This window comes from Dipodomys spectabilis, unplaced genomic scaffold (genome assembly GCF_019054845.1).
Source record: "Dipodomys spectabilis isolate Male_0828 unplaced genomic scaffold, ASM1905484v1 ptg000071l, whole genome shotgun sequence".
In the NCBI taxonomy this organism is placed as follows: Eukaryota; Metazoa; Chordata; class Mammalia; order Rodentia; family Heteromyidae; genus Dipodomys; species Dipodomys spectabilis.
Window position 1 is genome coordinate 3002544 of NW_024870748.1, and position 22312 is coordinate 3024855.

Genomic DNA, 22312 nt, shown 5'->3' on the forward strand with positions numbered 1-22312 from the left:
CACATACCTAACCCAAAACCAAAATAAAAGTTTCAGTCAATCATGAAGTTGGGGTATCAAGTGTACTATATGTCAGAAAAGAGGAAGCTGTTTGATACACATGGTTTACCTATCAGAAGAATAAATTTATCAGTTCAAACTACAATTAAAGATGAATATAAATGGAGTATATGAAGCACGTCTTATGTTCTAAGAAATGTTAAAATGCCAATTATAAAAAGATTACTGCAACAGAACAACAGGAAATTCATTTTGTAAATGTTATTTGGAGAAAGAATCTCAAAATCTGAAAACATACTTCAACTAAATAAATACTCTAAACCATTGTTAGGTAAAATAGTGGTAAACATTTAAGTTTAAATAATGCTCTTCATAAATAATGCTGGGCGCCAGTGGCTCAAATCTGTAATCCTAGCTATTCATTAGACCGAGATCTAAGAATAATGGTTTGAAGCCAGCCAGGGCAGGAAACTCCATGAGTCTCTTATCTCCAGTTAACCACCAGAAAACCGGAAGTGAGCTAGCCTTGAGGGAAGATGCTCAGGGACAGTGCTCAGGCTCTGCATTCAAACCCCACAGCCAAACAAAACAAGCAAATAAATAAAGGTTTTCAAAAGAGTGAAATGCATTAACTCTGGGCAAGTAGGATAAACTTATTCAATAAAGATAACATGATTCCAGCTCTATTCCTTTAAACTCTGCCTGGTAGTATAATAGAAAAATGTAAAATTGAATTGGATGAAAAATGATCCTTTTTGCAAATGTCCATGAAAAGACTATTTCATAGTTGTAGACTTTATATCAGCAAATATTTCAAAAGAAAACAAAATAAACAAGTCTGATATATAGTCTTATTACTTATATATATAATTTTTATTATTGTTCTTTTGAGATTTTTTGGCTTAATTAAAGTTGTTAGTACCCACAATAATCACAAATGTATCTGCTATTTCACAGGTTGAAGATACACATGACATTTTCATTTGACAACTGAAATTTAAACATCTTGAATTTACTATATTATGGCTATTCATTTTTTAAGTTCATTTGTAAGTATTCATAAAATTTTTTTTTAAATTTTATTTTATTTGTCAACATACTGTACAGAGGGGTTACAATTACATGGGCAGGATAATGCATACATTTCTTACCAAGCATTGCAGCCTCCTCCTTTGTTTTAATTGACATTCAATAATTATACATGTTTATGTCATACAGTGTGCTATTTCAGTGAGTACATGCATAACATCTGTAGAGATTGGGTTATGATCATTGTCATGCTCCTTATCTTAAGCAGTTGTGATTTCTACATGCTTAGAACACTCAGAATGCTTTCACTAGCTGTTTTGGAATGTGCTATTAATTATTGTCAATTGTATATTGTGCTATAGAATATTAGAAGTTATTCTTTTATTCAACTGCACTAAACTATCCTCTTTCTATACCCAATACATCCTTCCCTTGCTTGTGAGCCACTCTCTACTTCTTTGAGGTCATAATAGTTACGGGAAACCAAGATAAGCCTGATCTTTAGAAGCACATACTAAAATTTCAAGAAATGCTTTCCTCTGTTTCCTTACTTGATTCTGGTATTGCCTCCTACTTCAAAAGAATGTATGTGTAACCATCTTTTTGAGCATGATTTAAAAGCAGTGCTTTGTGTGATATTCTCTACCCATGGCAATAAAAGTTTCATTCAATTTCAAATAATTGAATGCATTGGTGGAGCTGTTATGCTAAATGGTGTTGGAAATATACTTAAAATGATAGCATTTGAATAAGTAAAATAAAGTACTTGTAAGAAACTGGAGGGCTCCACTATCTTTACTTTCTTCCTTTTAAAGATTCCTTGAGACTTCCATTGTGTGTGATTACCTCACAACATTAATTTTGCAGACTATAATGGAGTTTTCTGAAAGTGCTGGATGACAGGTGAAGAGTTAAAGGGGGAAGTTTTTCCCTTCCCTCTAATTCAGATTGTTTCCTGTCAGTTTTACATTTTGAATTCTATTGGAAAGGACAGATACAAACAAAAGTTGAAGAAAGGAAAGGAACATCGTGGTGGTAGGGTGGGGAAAGCAAGAGGAAAATGGGTAGGGGGTACTTTAGAGCTTCTCTAACTTTAATGTGCTTGGAGTATAGGGAGAAAGCAGTAAATTAGGCAATGAGGTAATCACAGGAAGAGAATAAGGGTATTTTTCTATTTAAGAATTATGAAGAAGTGTTATGGAAGGTGGTGGGAGTTGTGTTTTTTGAAGAGTTGCCATTATATATGATAATATCACATTCTGTCCTATAGATACATTTTATTCACTGTCATTTACAATTGGACTGTCAATTATTGTTCCTTCTAAAATATAAGCAGTTCAAGGGAAATTTCTTAAGACTGGCCATAGGAGAAATGAACCTGAACAGGCTTTCAGTTCATTCAATGTCTTTCAATCAGGTGTATTTTCCTTATGCTTGGTTTGTACTTGACACTCTAGTGAAACCTTATCATTGAGGCATCCTTGAAAATATAAAGGGAAAGGGTACTAAGAATTGGATTTAGAGGATGCCTTAAAATGTATTGAAAGCAAATATTAGTAAAAAAGGAAGTATTAAAGATTGTAATATAAGGGCTGGGAAGGTGGCTCAGTGGTAGAGTTGCTTGCCTTTCATGCATGAGGCCCTGGGTTCGATTCCTCAGCACTAGATAAGCAGAAAAAGTGAGAAGTGGTGCTATGGCACACGTGGTAGAGTGAGCTGAAGAGCTGAGGGACAGTGCCCATGCCCAGAGTTCAGGCCCCATGACCGACAAAAAAGATTTTAATATGAAAAAGAGAAGATAATACCTCCAAAGAAAGGGATAGCATACATTGCACGATTACTCTAGTTGTTCTTAAGGTGCTGGGCTGTACCAATAATTACTCTTATGTTTCTAAAGGTCAGAAGGTTAAGAATAAATATGCCACTATAAGGACTTTCTATTAAACAACAACACTTGATTGGTATCATCCAATAAAAGATCATTCTTTGCCATAAGCAAAGAAAGATTAGGAAGGATATTTCTGGACTCTTTAAAAATTTTAAGTATTGATCTTATAGTGTATTGTGAAAATAATGTAAGAGATCAAGGAAGGCACATTTAAAATAGAGTATAAGTTAGGACAGGCATGGCCACATGGAAGAATAGAATAGCAAGTTAAGCTTGACTACAGTAGAACAGGAAATCAGTTTGTCACACATATTAACTATAAGTATTGTTTTATGACACTTTTATTTAGAACACAGAAATAGAATGTCTGTAATAGATAGCAATGGCTTCCTCCATCCATCAACCAAGAATCTTTAGCATATTGAATTTGTCTCATTTTCAAACCTCATTGAATTATTTTTCTGTCAACAGCTTCGCTGCATTATTTTAGGGTCACAATAATTTAGAACCACCTGGATACAGTCTTAAAGTAACCCGATAAACATCCTTAATTATGCCTGCAAAATCCCATTTTCTATGTAATTCCAGAACAGGTACATATGAGCAGATAGTGGATTGGTCAGTAAAGACCACTTTAAAATTCTAACCAATATTTGTATGCTTTGTGATTGATTTGTTTTATTCCTTTGTTTTCTGCTTCATTTTAACTTTACTGAGGACCAGTCATTTTCCTTCGCACTCCCAAACATAGATAATATATACTACTTTACTGCCAAAATATTTTATTCCATTTTTTTCTGCTTGGAGATATTTCTTTAATGAGTTCTTTCCTGCCATTTCTTATTCCTGTTTCCTTATTTTCCATATAGCTTTAAAAAGTAGATTCTGTTAGTTTTCTTCCTAGATTACTACTCAACTTTAAATAACATTGTTTCTTCCACGACCAAAAATTAGTGGCCATTTCCTGTAGGAGATACTCCAAATCACTATTCCTAAAACAGATTTTCTGTGGCTCAGAGTAAAGTATGACATGTGATGTGTATATGTGTATGTATATATCTTATGACTTGTATATATGTGTTCACTTACACAGACCTGAATTCTCTTTGGTCTATGAAAACTTCTCCCAAATATATATGCTACCAAAAAATCCCATTTTATATATAGATACTAATTCTATATTTTTTCCATTTTCTAAATGAAGAATATTTGGTTTAACTCTATAGTTTGAACATTTTGTACATTTCTAGTTTGTTTCATACTCTATGCTTTGTCTGGCTTCCTCAAGATAATTTAGATACTACCACCTCTGTGTTTTCATTGTATTTAGGATAGAATCAGAGTATAGAACAAAAAATTGAATTGTAATTGTTTACAGAGTTGTCGTTCTACCAGTCTGAGTCTGGGTCTAGGGACTGTGATTTCCAGATAAATAGTATTTGTTCAATAAAAACTAATGAATGACAGGAAGTAATGAATGATTGCAAAGCATACTCTGCAATGCCTTGAGGCATCTTTCTAAAGTACAAATCTTACTATGTTGACAAACAAGTTGGTACTTACACTTTTTTTGTCTCTATATACTTTAGTGAGTACTTCTACTTTTACAGTAGAAAAAAATACCAAAACTCTTTATACTGGCATGTGATTTTCTTACGAAGTAATTTCAAATTATCTTGAATCTTTGATAGCATGCTATTATTTAATGTGCGAACTCAACTACTTGGAATTTCTTGAATATGCAATGTCTTTTAATGCCAAATGTGTCCTGTTTCCTCTGACTGAAATGTTCTTTTTATTCTATATGGCAAATTCATATATACAACTGAAAGTATAGTTTAAATACAACATTCTTTTTAGATTTCCCAGTTTATTTCCTTGTCTGTGCCTCCACTGGTACATTTTACATATTTCTCTATTATAAAACTTACTACAGTACACCATTAATTATCTATGCCTACTGCCCAATTTGCTCACTGTTTATGAATTTTTGAGGTCAGAAAAAAATGTTGAGATTTTTATTTGTGGGTCCCCAGTCTTTTGTATATAGACGAATATTTCTGAAATAAATTCTAGTTTGGAAACAAATTTTTCTTCACGTTAAAAATTTTAAGCACATTTTATACTTTATATCTTTCAAACCTTTCAAATGACTTTCCTTACTGAATCAATTTTGGACATAAATAATGACTTTCAGAAATCATTTGATGAGCTTGCTCTTACAGAACTCTTCCATTATTTGGCACCAACTACTAACTCACATTTGAGTTTCTCCAAGTGTAGCTTATTTCAGTAATCTTAACTAATGAATTAGATTGACCATGTAATGATACAATCAAAAACATGGTGACTGGCTGGCTTCACAACTAGGAAAAATATTGATCTTTTTCTGGTCAATTAGATAAGGTGCATAGTGATAGGCTTATAATGCCATCCGGATTATTTTTATCAGTACTATTAATACTAAATAAACAAATTACTAATACTTGAAGTCATATCTACTTGTGACTTTTATCTCTCCCTACATCTCCCCATCTCTTTCCTATAATATTTCTTCATTTGCAGAAGAAATTTTAAAATATTTAATAACATTACATGTTATGTAGAAAGTTGATGATGTCTCACATGGTTCAGTTAACTATATTTAAGGCTTCAGAATAGTTTGTTCTCTATAACTCACTGACATATACAAGAGTGCTGCTAATTTATACAGGGAAATTCTGTCACCATAGCCTATTTTGTAGTACTTTAAGATTGCCGTATTTATAGTTAATAGTCTCATATATCTGTATCAAATTTTGCTCTTTTAGAAAATGTTTATCAGAAGAAATATATTTCCCTAGGTGACAATAAAATATGGTGTAACCGAACTTCTCAATGAAATTGCTCCTTTTGTAAACATTGTCATCACTGATAGCTTACACTCTTCCCTTGAACTACAGGTACCAGGGAACTTAAATATTACTGTAGGTAAATCTATTCGGGCTTTAATTTAGTGTGGTGTACAATACATAAGGAACATTTATCTTTATTTAATATGCATCCTATTCACTGAACATGTAAACATGTTTAAGATTCATTTCTTTACTACTCTGATAATAATGCTGAAGTAATATAATAAGACCTTAGGGTTTGCAAAATATGAGGGATAAATATAATCAGTAATTTAAATATTGTTCATAATTCAGTGCCTTGAGAAATGATCCTGCCTGGAGCAAGTATTTGGTTTGCTTATGTCCATGTTCCTCTTGGGTTAATTAAAAATGTTATTTTATTATATCCATGTTTGAAAGTGTGACACTCAGCACAAGTAGTTATGTAACAGAAAAGAGGTTAGCAAATTGCTGATCTAATATTTCTGCTAATTTTTTCACATGTCTGTACTCTGTATCTATCACATGGAAAAAGAGTTGCATAATGAAATCATTAAAACCTTAAAAAATTAGGGAATAAACCATGTGGGATAATTTTCATTAAAAATATTCTCCTTTCCTCTGAGAGGTAGGTTTGAATTACACCAGAAATAGAGCTCACTTTAAACACAATAAGCCAAACATCCCATGTTATAAAATCCATACATTCAACAGAAGAGTAACTATTCACTGTATACATGATCCAATCCTTGAAAAGTTCAATCTCACACAGAATGTGGACCTAAGAGATGATGTGCATACATTGCCTTAGGGATACGTCTCAGGCACGTAGTGAGAGACATCTGATTGTCTACAAAACACTTCATAATCTATATTCCGTTTAGACAAGTTATGATAAGGGAACTCTAATATGGCATTAAAGATACAAGACTTAGAAACATTATTGGAGAATGATTTTCTGGAGGAAAACAAAAAATTGAACTGACATGGAGGGGAGAAGAGCCAGTGAAGTGAAGAACAAGCAGCAGTCTATTCTCATCCATATCAGGACTAAGTAATAAATTACTCTCTCCTCTCACACACTGTCAGGAGAAAACGATGTTTAGATTAAACCTCGCTAAGGCCTAAAAGGATAATTTGTCAGTATTTTCCAGCTTACTACCAATACAGTATTGATTTGCTGGAGCCCTTCTTTCTATTTTATTTACACTAATTTAATCTGGAACAAGTGAAACCCTACTTGTTGGAAAGCAAGATATTTCTTTAAGTCCCCCAGGCTCAAAGTATAAGGTACAAGAAAATATGTCTAAATTATTCTTTGTAGTTCTGATGAGCAAAGACCAGTCCCTTCAGTGGAGGCAAATTGTTATCAGAGAAAATCAGTTTTCTGTTCAGATTTACCTTGCACTAATTCCTTTTTATAAAATTATGTTTCTAGAGAGAACATGATAAAAAAAAGTTCTAAATGCCTGCCCAATTTAGCATACTCGTGACTCTAGTTCTAAGCAGCTGCTTGGAAATGAGACATAGAACAGAAATTCATCTTGAAAAAAACTATAGAAGCTGACAAAAACAACAGTATATAGTTTGATGTACAAATGACAAAGCGTATGGACATGTAAAACAACAAATTGTCTTTCTAATTTTTACTACCTCTGCACACTATAGAAATTAATAAATAATATCCTACAGATGTAGGAACACAATAGAGCATTCAAAGTGTAAGATAATTTATGTATATATACTTATTGCAAGCAAAAATGCATATTGTGTGCTTAATCCTTGGGTTTAATATCGCTTATCTCCTTTTCTTGCCTTTTTTATGGTTTGGTTTTGTTCTGCTTTTATTTGTATTTTGTTTGTTTTTTTAACTTGTTTAGGTATATTAGTGTGAGCACTGTTTTAACTTTAAACAACTATGAGAACATTGGTAAAAATGTCATGACGTGGCATTGCAATTATGGATACTAATTAGGAAGTATTTTTAACCTTTACAGCTATTTCCTCAGACTTTGACATGGATTGGAATAAGCACAGTCTCACTGTAACACCTCATATTTTATTATCCTAGTTTTACTTTAGGTGTAACTGTCTTATACAGTCACATTTCTTGACTGCTTTGATCAATTTTTTTTTTTTCTGGTCAATCATGGGGCTTGGATTCTGGACTGGGGTGCTGTCGCTGCGCTCTTCAGCTCAAGGCTTGAGCAACAGCGCCTCTTCTGTTTTTCTAGTGGTTTATCAGAGATAAGAGTCTCAAGGACTTTCCTTCCTGGATTGGCTTGGAACCATGATCCTCAGATCTCAGCCTCCTGAGTAGCTAGGATTACAGGCGTAAGCCACCAGCACCTGCTTGCTTTGATCAATTCTAATAGGAATGCTTTTCAATAAAAATCAATCAATGCATTATTTGATAATATAGTGGTATCTCTATAAACAAAAATTCAACAGTTTCTATTAGAATGACAAAGCAATTCAGACAGATGACATAACAATTTAGGAAATACCTTAAATGAATAAACTAATTTTCTAGACTTCTTTTGCTAGACTCTTTTTGGTAAACTTATTTTCATAAATCACACAAAAAGATACATACATGTACTGATTTATGGATATTCAATCATTATTATTTTTAAGTCATAAAGTATCCTGACAATAAAGTTCTCTTACAATGCTCAGTTGACTTCTGATCTAATTATGATTGAAGACGGCTATGTCTACATGCATTGATTTGGTACATCAATCACAACTCTTTCTGAATACATAAATTAGGTTGAATATTTTATCTGTAAAGGTCAGTACAGTCATCACAATCTAAAACGAAACAAATCCAGGAAACCACAGAAAACTTTTGAATGATTCAACTATTTCCCTGCACTTTTTATTGACATCATTAAGTTGAATAAGGGGGTGTCATTCTGAGGTGTCCTTACATGCATACAATGTATCTCAATCACCTTCAGCCCTTAATATCACTTATATTATGATCTTTCATTATCGCTCCCCTACTTTTCTTAACTAATCCCAACAAGCTTTATTGTTCTATCTTCATGTATACACATATACACATTTTAACCAGATTCACTCTCCTTCACTCTCTCCATTCTCCTAAACTCCTATTAATACCCACTTCCCTGAACAGGGCTTGTTTTGCATTTCTGTCATTCATATTTTAAAAGTGGTCATTGTTCAAAGGTGTTCCACTAAATTATTTTACAATGAGTATAAAGTAAGTTAATCAGATGGACTTCCTCAATTCTTCTCATTTCCCCCACATTTCCTATACACTATCCAAGGACTCTCATTGACCTTGGCTTGTCATCTCCATTCACAGATACAGTCAGTGTATTTCAGTGTCAGTTCACCCTCTCAAATTCTCTGTTCCACCCTTTCCCAATTCCCCTCAAAAATCTCACTTATGTACATGTTCTATTTGACTGTTGTGATAGGGGTTTAAAAACTACTGACTGGAGAAAAATGAGAGATGGGGTAACAATGTACACAAGAAAGGTAATCACTACCTTATTTATGTAACTGTAACTCCTCTGTACATCATCTTCTAAATTTTAAAAATGAATAGAAAAAAAAACTACTGACTGAACTTAGATGATTAAGCAAGTCATTGAGAAATCAAACTGATTTACACATATACATTCATTCTTTTTGTTAAATTTTACTGTAAAGATGATATACAGAAGGGTTACAGTGCATCCATTCTCAAAATCAAATCTAAGAAATAATTGTTCAAACTAATGAAAAAAAGTTACTTGGTTCTGAGTAAAGATACAGCCAGAAATTATATACTAAGAATAATAATTTTATCCATGCTTATTCATTTAACAGTGTTTTATTTTTAATGTTAGTTCTAGGGCTTGAATTTAGGGCCTTGCACTTTTACTCTGCTTTTCTCCTCAAGTCTGTTGCCTTACTATTTGAATCACACCCCCAGATTGTCATTTTGCTCATTAACTGGTGATAAAAGTGTCATGGAAGCCCGGCGCCACTGGCTCATGCCTGTAATCCTAGCTACTCAGGAGGCTGAGATCTGAGGGTCATGGTTCAAAGCCAACCTGGGTAGGAAAGTCCGTGAGACTCTTATCTCCAATAAACCCACCAGAAAACCACAAGTGGCACTGTGGCTCAAAAGGTAGAGTACTAGCCTTGAGCTGAAGAGCTGAGGGACAGTGCACAGACCCAGAGTTCAAGCCACACAACCAACAAAAAGAAAGTGTCATGGAACTGTCTACCTGGACTGGTTTAAATCTTGATCCTTAGATCTCAGCCTCTTGTGTAGTAAGTATTACTGGTATGAGTCACTGATGTTCGTTTAATTCAACAGTATTTGTTGCTCAGTGCTGGAAACTATTCTAGAAACTTTCTCACAGTTCAAAAAATATGACACATAAAGTTTGTTTTTTCAACATAACGACTTGTACATCTCATTGTTGCAATGGGTCCACCTGTATCCCTATTTAAACAATTTGTTTTTTCCCTTCTCTTCCACAAATTATACCAACATCAAATACAGTGAAAACAAGGGTTATACCGTGGGGGAAGGACATATAGAGCAACAAAGAAATCATCTTATAAATATGTTAGAAACAATCGCATGAAAGAAAAAAACATTTGAATACTTATCTTGGGGTTCATTTCACCTAACATCAACATATCTGACCTTTTCTGCTTGGTGGGAGGAGATGGGGGGGAGATGGGAAAGGATAGGAAGGGAAAACAAAAGAGGAAGCAACAATGCTTGATAAAAAAATGTACTCATTATCTTGCCCATGTAATTGTAACTCCTTGGTATGGTATTTTCATCATAATAAAAAAGAGATTAAAAGAAAACAATAAAAAATATGACACTTAAAGATCCCAAGACTCATCAAATGATTGTGGAAGGGGAAAGAGACAATAATCAATAACCATACTAGATAAGGAAAGTATATGCTAGGTGATACAGGTTAAGAAAATGAGAAAAAGTATAGTAAGGTAAAGATATTGTGCCTTAAGTAGTTTGGATATACATTGCACCACTGCATTGTATGGAGTAGAGTATAAAAGGGAGACATCTGAACAAAGATGTGAAGGGATGTGGGAGTTAAGCATCAAAATCTGGATAAAGAAAGGTCCAAGCAGACATCAGTTAGAATGAAGTCCTTAAGGCAGAACTGTATCTGATGTTATTTTAAAAAGATATTCACAAAGATGTCAGTTTCATTAGAGCAGAATTAACAATAGAAAAAGTACAAGGATATGAGGCCAGAGTGATAATAGCAAGGTAAGGCATAGAGGACATTTTAGGTCACTGTAAATATTCTACTCTGAAAAAAATCAGAAGCTAATTATGATATTTTTGGCAGAGAAGACTTACTTGGAAAAAATATTTTCAGTAGCATGGAGACCTGTCAAAGGCTATAGAATTAATCTATATGATAGATGATAAAGAAGCAGTGGAGGTAATGGAAGAATAAAAAGATTACTGATAGAGAGAAAGAGAGGTTAGGATGACTCCAAGACTTTTGGCTGCAGACAGTATACGGCAGTACAGACTCCCATCAACTGAAATGGGCAAGTTTTCTGGTGGAGTGAACATTACATAGTGGGAGAGATCATTAGTTTAATTTTGGCCAAGTTGAGTTTAAGATACCTATTAAATATTCAAGCGAAATTATTGAGCAAGTAGTTGAAAAACAATGGTGGAAAGGAGAGAAAAATGAGTAATCAGTATATGAGGTAGTGTTTTTAATCTCAAGGCAATACTCAATTACTGAGTGAATATAAATTGTAAAAACTCAAGGATAAAGAATTCAACCTGGAATATGTCACAAATATGAGAAAGAATCACGAAACAATATATGCAAGTGACCACTGAGGTAAGACAAAAATTAAGAAAGCATGCATGCTGGAAACCGTGTGAGAAAAGAGTAGAAAACTCATTTCTTCAGAGAACTGACTACCCATGAGATTTTTCACTTCTCTGTTTTACCTCCAGTTAAGCAATGGCAACCCAACTTTATAAAATGTGTGATACTGAGAAAAGTTTGGATTATTTCACATATTCTTATGGTAAAGCAAATAAGCAAATAAGCAATTTCACAGATTTCTTCTATATGCCTCAAAATTAAAAATCAAAACAAACTATTGTGTCAAATAGAATTTTTCCAAGGAACAATGAAAGTAATGATTAAGCTGTCTCAGAGAAACTACATTTACACTTACAAACATTAACATACATGAAAACTGGGCTAGGTGTGGTGACAAACACCAGTAACATGGTTCCAGGCCAACTGAAACAGAAGTTAATGAGTTTCTACCTAAATCATAAGATGAGGTATGGGCAATGCTATACAGGAGGAAGATACAAGTAGGAACACCTCAGTTAGTAGGAAAACCTGTTTGAAACTCTGAAAACAGAACAGACTTGGAAGTGTGGTTCAAGTACAGTGATTGTTAGCAAGCATCAGACCTTGATTCCAAACTCTGTCTCTGTCTGTCTCTCTATATACATGTAGATATGTACATACATATGCATATATAAGTAAATATTTCTAGAAGATAGCAGGAAAAAATGTAAATGTATGGAATTTTGTCAATAAACCTATGCTATTTAAAATCAGCCACTTAGCCTAATAGTCATTTCCTCATGAAAACATAGTTCCACATGCAATGGTAAGGTTGTTAGATGGCAAATATATGTGTTTGCTTTCAAAAGAAAATAGCATGTTATATATTACATGCAATGTTTTAAATTTGCAGCCAACTTTATGGGATACAATTTAGAATCTTAAAGTGGCTTGTTCATTGCCTTATAGTACTTGATCAATACTACTTGCACTCTAAACATAAATATTTTAAGTAAACACATGGGGGTCTAATTTTCATGAGGAAAATAAAAATAAGCAGATTCCTTGAAAGTAATACAAAGATTAGAATATCACCTAATAATATAATCTAGTAGATTTATTTCCCACTTTCTTTTCTTTTCTTTTTGTTTTTGGTTGGTTGTGGGGCTTGAACTCTGGGCTTGGGCACTGTCCCTGTGCTCTTCAGCTCAAGGTGAGTGCTCTACCGCTTGAGTCACAGCGTCACTTCCGGTTTTCTAGTGGTTTATTGGAGATAAGAGTCTCACGGACTTTCTTGCCTGGGATGGCTTTGAACCGTGATCCTCAGATTTCAGCCTCCTGAGTAGATAAGATTACAGGCGTGAACCACCGGCGCCTGGCTTCCCACTCTATTTTCAAATGAACACACACACACCCACAGACACAGACACAGACACAGACACACACACACACACATTCACACACACACACACACACACACACACACACACAAACAGGTTAAATAAATAAGGAGCTCTAATTAGGGATTACCATAAAATAAACATTTCATAAACATGTTCTTTCTTTGTCACAGAAAGTTTTGTTTCTAAGTTTTATCTTAAAACATTGGAAAGAGCTCTATAACAGTATTGTGTATTGGAAGAAGTGATCCAGAAAATATGTGAGTAGGATTCATTCTTCTGTGACATCATTTCATGCATTTTAAAAACTATGTTAAATAAAAATAATATCATATGATACAAAAGTCAAAAGGGAAGAAACCAACAGGAAAAATTTCTTCCTCTACTTTTTTTCACAATATGTACTGAATTCTCCTTCACAAATTCACACTAAAGTTCTTCACTGTTAAGTCTTCCAGAAAAATCTACACACATACAAACATGTATGTATATGTTAGCATTAAATTCAAGCATAAACTATAGTATATTGGACACCATCACTTTTGAGTTCCAAAATTCATTTTCTATATCAGAATGAATCTTATAAAGAAATAGAACATAAAAAATACAGTGTGTCATAGTAAAGATAAATATTTTATTATGAAATATTTGGTTTTTACTTATATATACATTGTGAACTGGATTACAATTATATCTACAGATAATTATATAGGTTAATTGAAGATGAGCCTCATGGACTTTCCTCTCCAGGCCATCTTGGGTTTCTTACTATGATCCCAGATTCCTAGGTGGCTAGGATTATAGGTGTAAGCCACCAATGCCCCTTGTAAAACAAAATTTTAATATGGGGTTACAGACAAAGCAATTCATTTTCTTACACAATGATTCAAGCTCTGTGGGTTTGTTTTTATTGTTCTTGTTAATGGTGTTTAATGATGCATCATGAAGATTAATAAAGAATTGCCTTATTTTGTTTGTGCTAAATTTATTTTAAATATTGCAGACATCCATAAAAGAACAATAGAAGATAATATTATAATTACATCAGTATCCCACTGCCTAGCCTAATAAATAAAAAAGTTATAAATACACACAAAATCTCAACGGAATTGAGTCTCTCGTGCATAATCCCCAGTTGAGCTATCTAGCTTCTCCTACCAAGCATGTCTCTCTCATTCTTTATGAGGCTGCTGGGTACTCCATTGAACGAATGTACTATAAATTATTCAAGTGGCTTCCTGTTGTTAAACATTTTGATTGGTAGTCCTGATTTTTTCAGGATTTTAAACAATGCTACATTGAACAACTTTATATATATACTATATATATACATATATATCACTGCATTTTCACTCAATATCTATAGGATAATTTATACATAGTAAAATTGCTTGGTCAAAAGAGCTATGTTTTTGACAGATATTATTGTTTTCTTTCATATAGATTATTTATAATCTTGTAAATAACATTTTAAAACAATGCTACTAAATGTTCATTAGTGCCAACATTTTATTGTATTTATTTTTGTCACTCATAGGGCTTGAACTCTGGGCCTGGGCACTGTCCCTCAGCTCTTCAGCTCAAGGAGATTGCTCTACCACTTGAGCTACAGTGTCACTTCCGATTTTCTGGTGGTTAACTGGAGATAAGAGTCTCACAGACTTTTCTTCCCAGGCTGGCTTTGAACCGCGATCCTCAGATCTCAGCCTCCTGAGTAGCTAGGATTACAGGCATGCACCACCAGCATCCGGCTTGCCAATATTTTAAATGGTAAGTTATATCACATTATACTAGTGATATAAAATTTCATTTAGGACTGAGGCTATTCTTTAGTGTTCAGAAACTGTTCTCATTTTCTCAAATATGGCCTATATCTGTTTTCTTTCTGTTCACGTGTTGGATGGAGATGGAGGAGGATATTTCACTTTCTCACTTTAAACTTGATTTACTATTTTAGTTTTTAAACCATCAGTCCATATTACTTCAATAGTAAAATACTAGTTAAATTTTACCTAGTGAAAAACTATGACTTACCCTCATAAAAGCTTGAAGTTCAATATAATCAAAATGGTTTGAAATTGTAAGAGTATCACAGTCACCACAGAAGTGTCTTACTACTCACCCATAAAATAATCCCAATGACTTACACACTTCCTCTGATAGTGTAACATCTCCAAAAGAGCTGTTACAAAAGTCAACTGCACAGTCTCATACATGCCTAATGGTTCCAGCAGAGCCATTAGGATGTCAGTTATATGGCATGGCTTCTGTCAAAGCTATTACCAAGTCATTGCATTGTTTCATACACTTCCTTTGACATTCCAATGGTTCCCGAGGAACTGTTATCACTGCTATGGAAGTGTCCTGTATAACTTATATCACCATGGGAAACAAAAAAAGCAGAGGAAAAAAATGTAATACAAACAAACTACTTCCACTATATGTACACGAATGGCCCCATATGGGCAAATATCAGCAGGAAGAACCCCTCGTTTGGGTGTAAATATTCCATTCCATTCAGGAAAACCCAGGTGTTCGTCAAGGCATTTTTTTTAACAACTCCAGCTGTTCTCATGATGCAGTTTAAGTTCTGAGAATGGCATGTGAATTGCTATGATGGTATAGTGTATTTTGGTAGCACAGGGGATATTAGCAGGGTTCTGTAGTTTACAGGACAACAGGGAGCAGTACTAATGGGGTTCTTGACTAACGTGATTGTATCAGATACACCTTTGATTGTAAAGTTCCTGAAAAGTATATAAGGAACTCAGCTTCCAACAATTATGGAGATCAGCATGGTTTCTCAAGAATTGTAGCCCTAGCTCTATCTTAAAGGGCTACATTAATGGCAATAGGAAATACTACAGTGAGAGTTAACCCTTAGCCAAGTCTGAAGTGTATCAATAAAATTTCCTCTAATGGTCTTTTCTATCTATATTTAGCAGAACCAAGTTGTTTGCTATTAAATGATTATTTAATATGAGACAAGTACAAAGATTTTTTTTTATTTAGTTTGAAATGAGTAGAAAATAGGATGGACTTTGCTAGACTAGTAAGTTCTTTAGGACACCAGATGTTTCATAAATTACATTGCATGTCTGTCTTATTATTGGGAATAGGAAGGTTGATCTACAATAGTGATATATAGAGACCACAACTGGCACATATTGGGAATTGATTATAAGAATACAGTATAAAGTGCTATATAATATTTAATATATTATGTAATATTTCTATTTTACAAAGCAGAAAATTGAGGCTTTGAGAGTTTTTCTTCTAAATAACTGGGTAGAACAAACAGCAGGTGCATTACAGAACTACACTTACACATATGTGTGTGTACGTGTGTGTGTATACACACATATTATAGCTGTTTTATATATTCATTAGAAAACAATATGGTTTAGTTAGATTTCATTATTTCATTAATATAACAATTTATATTTTAAATGATTTCATATTTCTTGTGCTCTTAGATCAAGATATGTTTATTTCATTTGACAAACTAAATTACATTAAGTTAACTTTTTATCCTCCTAAGTAAGATCTCTTTGGGTTCATATGCTCACTTGACACTGACTGCCCTACATGAGGAACTGCTTCAAGAATCAAATGAGAGGGCCTTCAGAAAGCAAAACTTGTATTATAATTACACCTGCTGAGACCCAGAGTAGCTATCTAGGTCATACTAGGAATATGATTCTGTGTTCTTGGAATTTAGCAATTTTTTTTACTAATCCTAAAATACATGGTCCATCTTAGCTTATTTCATGAATAGAGAAATATAAACTGAGGGACAGAGTAGGGTTTTATTCCTTCCTTCTAGACAGAATTTAGAGACATATCAATCTACAAAGATAAGGCTAAAGGAAATGGGCTTAGAAGCAAAATAAAAAGTCTTATTATTATAGTGTAATATCTATTTGTGGTCTAGTCACACTCTTGTCAATTGAAAAAGTAGAGGGAATAAAGCATAAGGGTTCATATTAAAGTATCATGCAGGTATTGACTATCCATGTGTCCTAGGGTGAAGCTTACTTGAGTTAATCTGAATGTTTCCTAATGGATAATCAAACATCAAAAGATGATGACAGTTTTGCCTAGGATAAGTTTCAGGGACTGGAAACTCAATGCTTTGAAGTTCATATAGTCCCTTTGAAAGCCTAGAAGTATGAATCCCCTTCTGATACTTGCTAGTTTTCCTTTCCCTTTCTTTAGGTATTTCAGTCCAAGTGGTCCAGTTCTGAAGCTGTTTTTTTAAAAAAAAAATAATTCTCCAAGACTTATAATGTGTGAAGAATTTAAATTAAAGTTAAAACAATCAAATAGAATTGACAAAATGAGAAAAACTATATTCTGAAAGGTTTGGCCTATTAACGAAATGAAAGAAAAAAATCCTTTCAGCCATAATTTTGGAAATGTAGGCAGAAAATTAACTCATACAGTATTCCCTGTGATAGATAGGATTGTAAAAATCCTTCTAATCACTTTGTAGATTCTTTCTGAGCTGGACAACTTATCCAAATTAATAGTTTCCCCTGTCTTCATTTTTATACTTCATTCCTAGCAGTGAGGTTAAATCATCCTCAACTGTCCCAAGATATTGTCCCTACTGTCTCATCAATAATTAAAAAAACAGAGTATAGGAGCAGAAACAAAACAAATGACCTTGACACTAATTGAGGCATAGGGATAGGGTTTTATGCAATCTACAATAGTCAAACAAGCTACTTTACTTTTCAGACACAGTATGTGTAAAGTTAAGCTAATGAAATAGACACCCTTTTAGTCATGCTCTTGTGAAAGACTGTTATCACTGGGAAACAAATTTGCATACAAATACCAGGTTAACTCATTGGAAATACGTGGTTCCAAATTTTAGCTGCTGTTGGAAAAAGCATTTACAGTCTCATCTCAACTCAAAGTCTAAACTCAATATGAACCTATGGAAATAGTTAAAGAAGATCTGGTGTAGTTATCATCTATTAAGCATTTATGGAATCCACATTGGTGAAATCTTTCCATAGATCTTAAGATCCTGCATTGTATAATACTTGTTGAAAATAGTCATAGATGTTGAAATAACACATATGGAACTCTATGCTGAACACACTTCTTCAAGTTCATATCACAAGCATCACACATGATTCATGAGAGAACAAATAACTATTTAGAAAATAATCTATTGTACTTAGTTACCTAGCTTTGAAATTGTTTTTAAATACTTATTTACAAATGGAGATTGATGATCGATCTATTTCAGAGTGACCATGTAAATGAAATAAGGGTCTGAATACTGTACCGGGTATTTTAAAATAATGATCTATTAATAGTGAATATTCATACTGCACATATGACAAGTATTGCAGCAAACTTATTTTTATTTTTAAATACATTTTTACTGTAAAGATACCGTACAGTTACCTGAGTAAGGTAATGAGTACATTTCCTATTGAGCATTCTTACCCCATCCTTTATTTTTCCCCTACCATCCCTTTCCTCTTTACCTCCCCAACCTCTCCCTTCCCTCCCCAAGAAAGAATGACACTGCCCCATTTGTTAGGAAATGGAAAGACTTGGAAAAAACTATATTAAGTGAAGTAAGCCAGATCCAAAGAAACATAGGTCGCATGGTTTCCATTATTTGCAATAACTAGTATATGTCTAGGATAATCTTACCAGGCAAGCAGAAAAGGCCAAAAGCTATGTACGGAGAACCATATAAGATGATGCTAAGTGAAATGAACCCCAAGATATGGACACAAGAGGTTTTGTCTTTGTTGCTGTTGCTTTTAATATATTATGTGATTTTTTTTTGTTTCTTTTGTATGTTCTTCCCCCATGGTATAACCCCTGTTTTCACTGTATTTGATTCCAGTGCCCAGCATCTTGTATATACATTTTTTTTTCTAATTTGGGGAGGGGAAGGGAAATAACAAAATGCTAAAAATAAGGATACACGTTAACCCATAACAGTGAGATGTACAAGACATTATGTTGAAAACGAACTCTGCAGTAAACTTTTATGTGCTAACTTCCTCCTAAACTGAATGATAATGGTTGGACTGTGGAATTTTTTACAAAGCATTTGAGAAGGACCAACCCAGCACAAATCAAACAAAAATCATTTATAAATGCTATTTTCAATAGCCCTCAGCAGAGAGGAAAATCCTAATGAATATAATAAAGGCAAAAGTAAAAGAACACCAATGCCTATTCAATGAAAAATGATGAAAGTTTATGGAAAATAATAAACATTTGTTTTCATTTTAAGGTGTTATTTATAATTGATGACACAAATAAAATGTGATTGTGGAGCCAAGCTAGGAACATCTGGGCAAAAAGACCAAAGCCATCTGTTTGGTGGCATTGGAAAGTTCTGACAGTATCAGATTTAGAAGGAGCTAATGTCAAATCCATGCACACAGCAGTCTATGTATAGGAAATTATGAGACCTAATACAATTGGACTGATTTTAATCTCTGTTCTGAAATCAAAGCAATGATCTCTCCTCCCATCCCAAATTATGTCGTGGGTGCACTAACTACTCCTTCACCTCTTCTTTACTACCATTATACACTCAGAAGAAAAACAGCAAGCCAATAACCTTCCATTGGACTAATTTCTGACAATTACATTGAACAAGACTTTGTGTTGCTTATCAAAGGAACAAGGTGATCCTTTATGGGCTAAGCATTATGGGATGATGATGTAAAAATAATTTGTAGTGAATTATTTGGAAACACTTACCTTGAGTAGACCCAGCTGGAGCCTCCATGTCACAACAAACAGGAGAGAATTTAAAACCTGTAATAGAAAATATTTGACTAATTCATAATTGGCCAAGTCATTGGGAATTCATCAGATATCAATTGTAACCTTTCATCTAGTGATATTTTTAAATCACAGAATTATTGACAGTGAACAAATATTCCTCATTTAATATTCCTCATTTAAAAGCATGCAGTTTAGTACAGTTAAGTATATAGTTCAATATTTTCAGAGCTCTAATGTCCATTCTACCTAATTCTAAAGAGCCCTAAAGAAAAATCAGAGCAAAGGTCTGGCAGAAGTAGAATGATATTATCCAGTGAGGAAATATCTTTATTGAATTTTAATGTTTAAATTAGATAAAGTTACTGTAAATTCATGTCAGATGTGGGAAGAGAGAGAGTACAAGATACCCTGGAAATACAGATCATTTACCACTCTATTTCATATGATTTTGGTTCTTAGATTTTTTTTTTTTTATTGATAGATGGAGTCCAGTAAATCATGGTGACCAGTCCAAATTCTCCTAATTCCATCCTAAACTTCTTTTGCTTAGGTGAATATGCATATCTAGATACACATACATGACAACTTGTACTTCTCATAGTTGCAACGGGTCCACCTGTATCCTTAAACGACTTGTTTTTCCCCATCTCCTCCACAAATTATACCGACATCAAATATAGTGAAAGCAGGGGTTATACTGTGGGGGAGGGACATACAAAGCAACAAAGAAATAATCTTATAAATGAGTTAGAAACAAACGAACTTCACAACTTTGGTGCGGGGAGGGTGGGGGGGTTGGGGGGGGGCGGGGGGGGGGGGGAGGAGGCTGGGAAGGGATGTGAAGGGTAAACAAAGGAGGAGGCTGCAATGCTTGATAAGAAATGTACTCATTATCTTGCCCATGTAATTGTAACCCCTCTGTACAGTATGTTCACAAAAACTAAAATTAAAATTTAAAAAAATAGATACACATACACATACATATACATAAATATATTCCCTGTTTATCTCCACAATTGGTCTCCTATACTCTTGGCTAAGTCAGTAACACATATATAAATGAAAATAATATTAAAAATAAATCTCTCCAGATACTTGATATTATAATTGTTATAGCATAAGATTTAGGAGATGATACATTAGGTAGGGACAGGAACTCATTCCTGATTGTATCCTTTTGGCCAATATCATCTTTGCACATAAGGAAACAGAAGAGGATAAAATAGATGAAAGCTGCCAATATAGGGTGGATTTTTATCTCTGTGCCAACCTGAGAAAATGCAAATTAGCCAATATTCTATTTTTCTTTTTATTATTATCTTTAAGTAATAAATTAACTGATGTTTACAGACTAAGCTTTGTGGTCTTCATGATGAGGGCCATGTAACTAAACAGAATGATAGGAAGATGAGATTGATATGTTTACTAATAATTAAAGAGTTTGTACGGAAGGATTTTATTCTTTTATATGGGAAAAGCAGTTAAAAATAAAAGTCTCCCCCAAAAGTAATAGAACAAACCTTTCTTTTTCTAAAAATTGTAATAATATATAATTATAATATAATGCCACTGCAATTAGTATTTGTTTTCTGGAAAATGGCTGATGTTAATTCATCTTCTGTTTTTCAATGCATTTCAGTCCAACCTGGTTAATTTGAATCAGTCTGTATATTCAACAGTTTAATCTAGATTAAAACAGAAAGTTCATAAAGTATGCATGCTTTGTTATTGTTCATTTCACTGTTAATAAAGGTGGAATATTTGAAATGAGTACTTTCTATAATAAAACCCTTGATATTACACAAAAAGTAAAGATTAAAATAAGAGATGAGTACTGATTAAGAATATGCAATACTATTGAATACATAAGATTGTTTCTCTTGGAGGTCCCTATTAATAAAGCCTGTTTTGTCTATCATGCTAAATAAATGTGTTGATTTACCAGATCTACATCTTGTCCATATGACTTGCTACCTTGCATTTCTATTCTCCTTATTAAATGAAAGATAGACAGTGTTTTCTATTGTGCATTGCAAGCTACTTGAAAGCAACAAAATGAACACTTCAAAAAGCAGCCACTCACGGCTAGAAGCTATAGATCACACTTATATTCCTAGCCATTCAGAAGGGATAAAAATGGCCTAAGCCTAGCTAAGGCAAAGAGTACAAGATAGTGTTGTGAAAAGTAAGTAAGTAGGGGTAAGGGCATGGCTCAGGTGGTAGAGTACCTGCCTATCAACCACACGACTCTAGCTTCAAATACTAGTGCTTCCAAAAATGAATGATAGGCACATATGGGAAAGGAGAACAAAACAAAGTGGAAACAACCATTGTTTCTCCTTTTTACTTAAGCAAAAGGGTAATTTTTGGGGGGGGGGGTCCAGTCATGGGGCCTGAACTCTGGGCCTGGGTGCTGTCCCTCAGCTCTTCAGCTCAAGGCTAGCACTCTACCACTTGAGCCACAGCACCACTTCCGGCTTTTTTCTTTTTGCTTATGTGGTG

General features: G+C 33.8%; 1 protein-coding gene across 3 annotated transcripts in view; it reads right to left on the reverse strand.

Moving 5' to 3' along the window:
• Tenm1 (teneurin transmembrane protein 1) overlaps positions 1-22312 on the reverse strand; it is a 599693-nt gene that overhangs the window by 498938 nt on the left and 78443 nt on the right. For all 3 annotated transcript variants that reach the window (XM_042682396.1, XM_042682395.1, XM_042682394.1), the window contains exon 3: positions 19784-19840. In XM_042682396.1, the coding sequence (XP_042538330.1) occupies positions 19784-19840 (57 nt within the window). The remainder of the gene's footprint in view (positions 1-19783; positions 19841-22312) is intronic.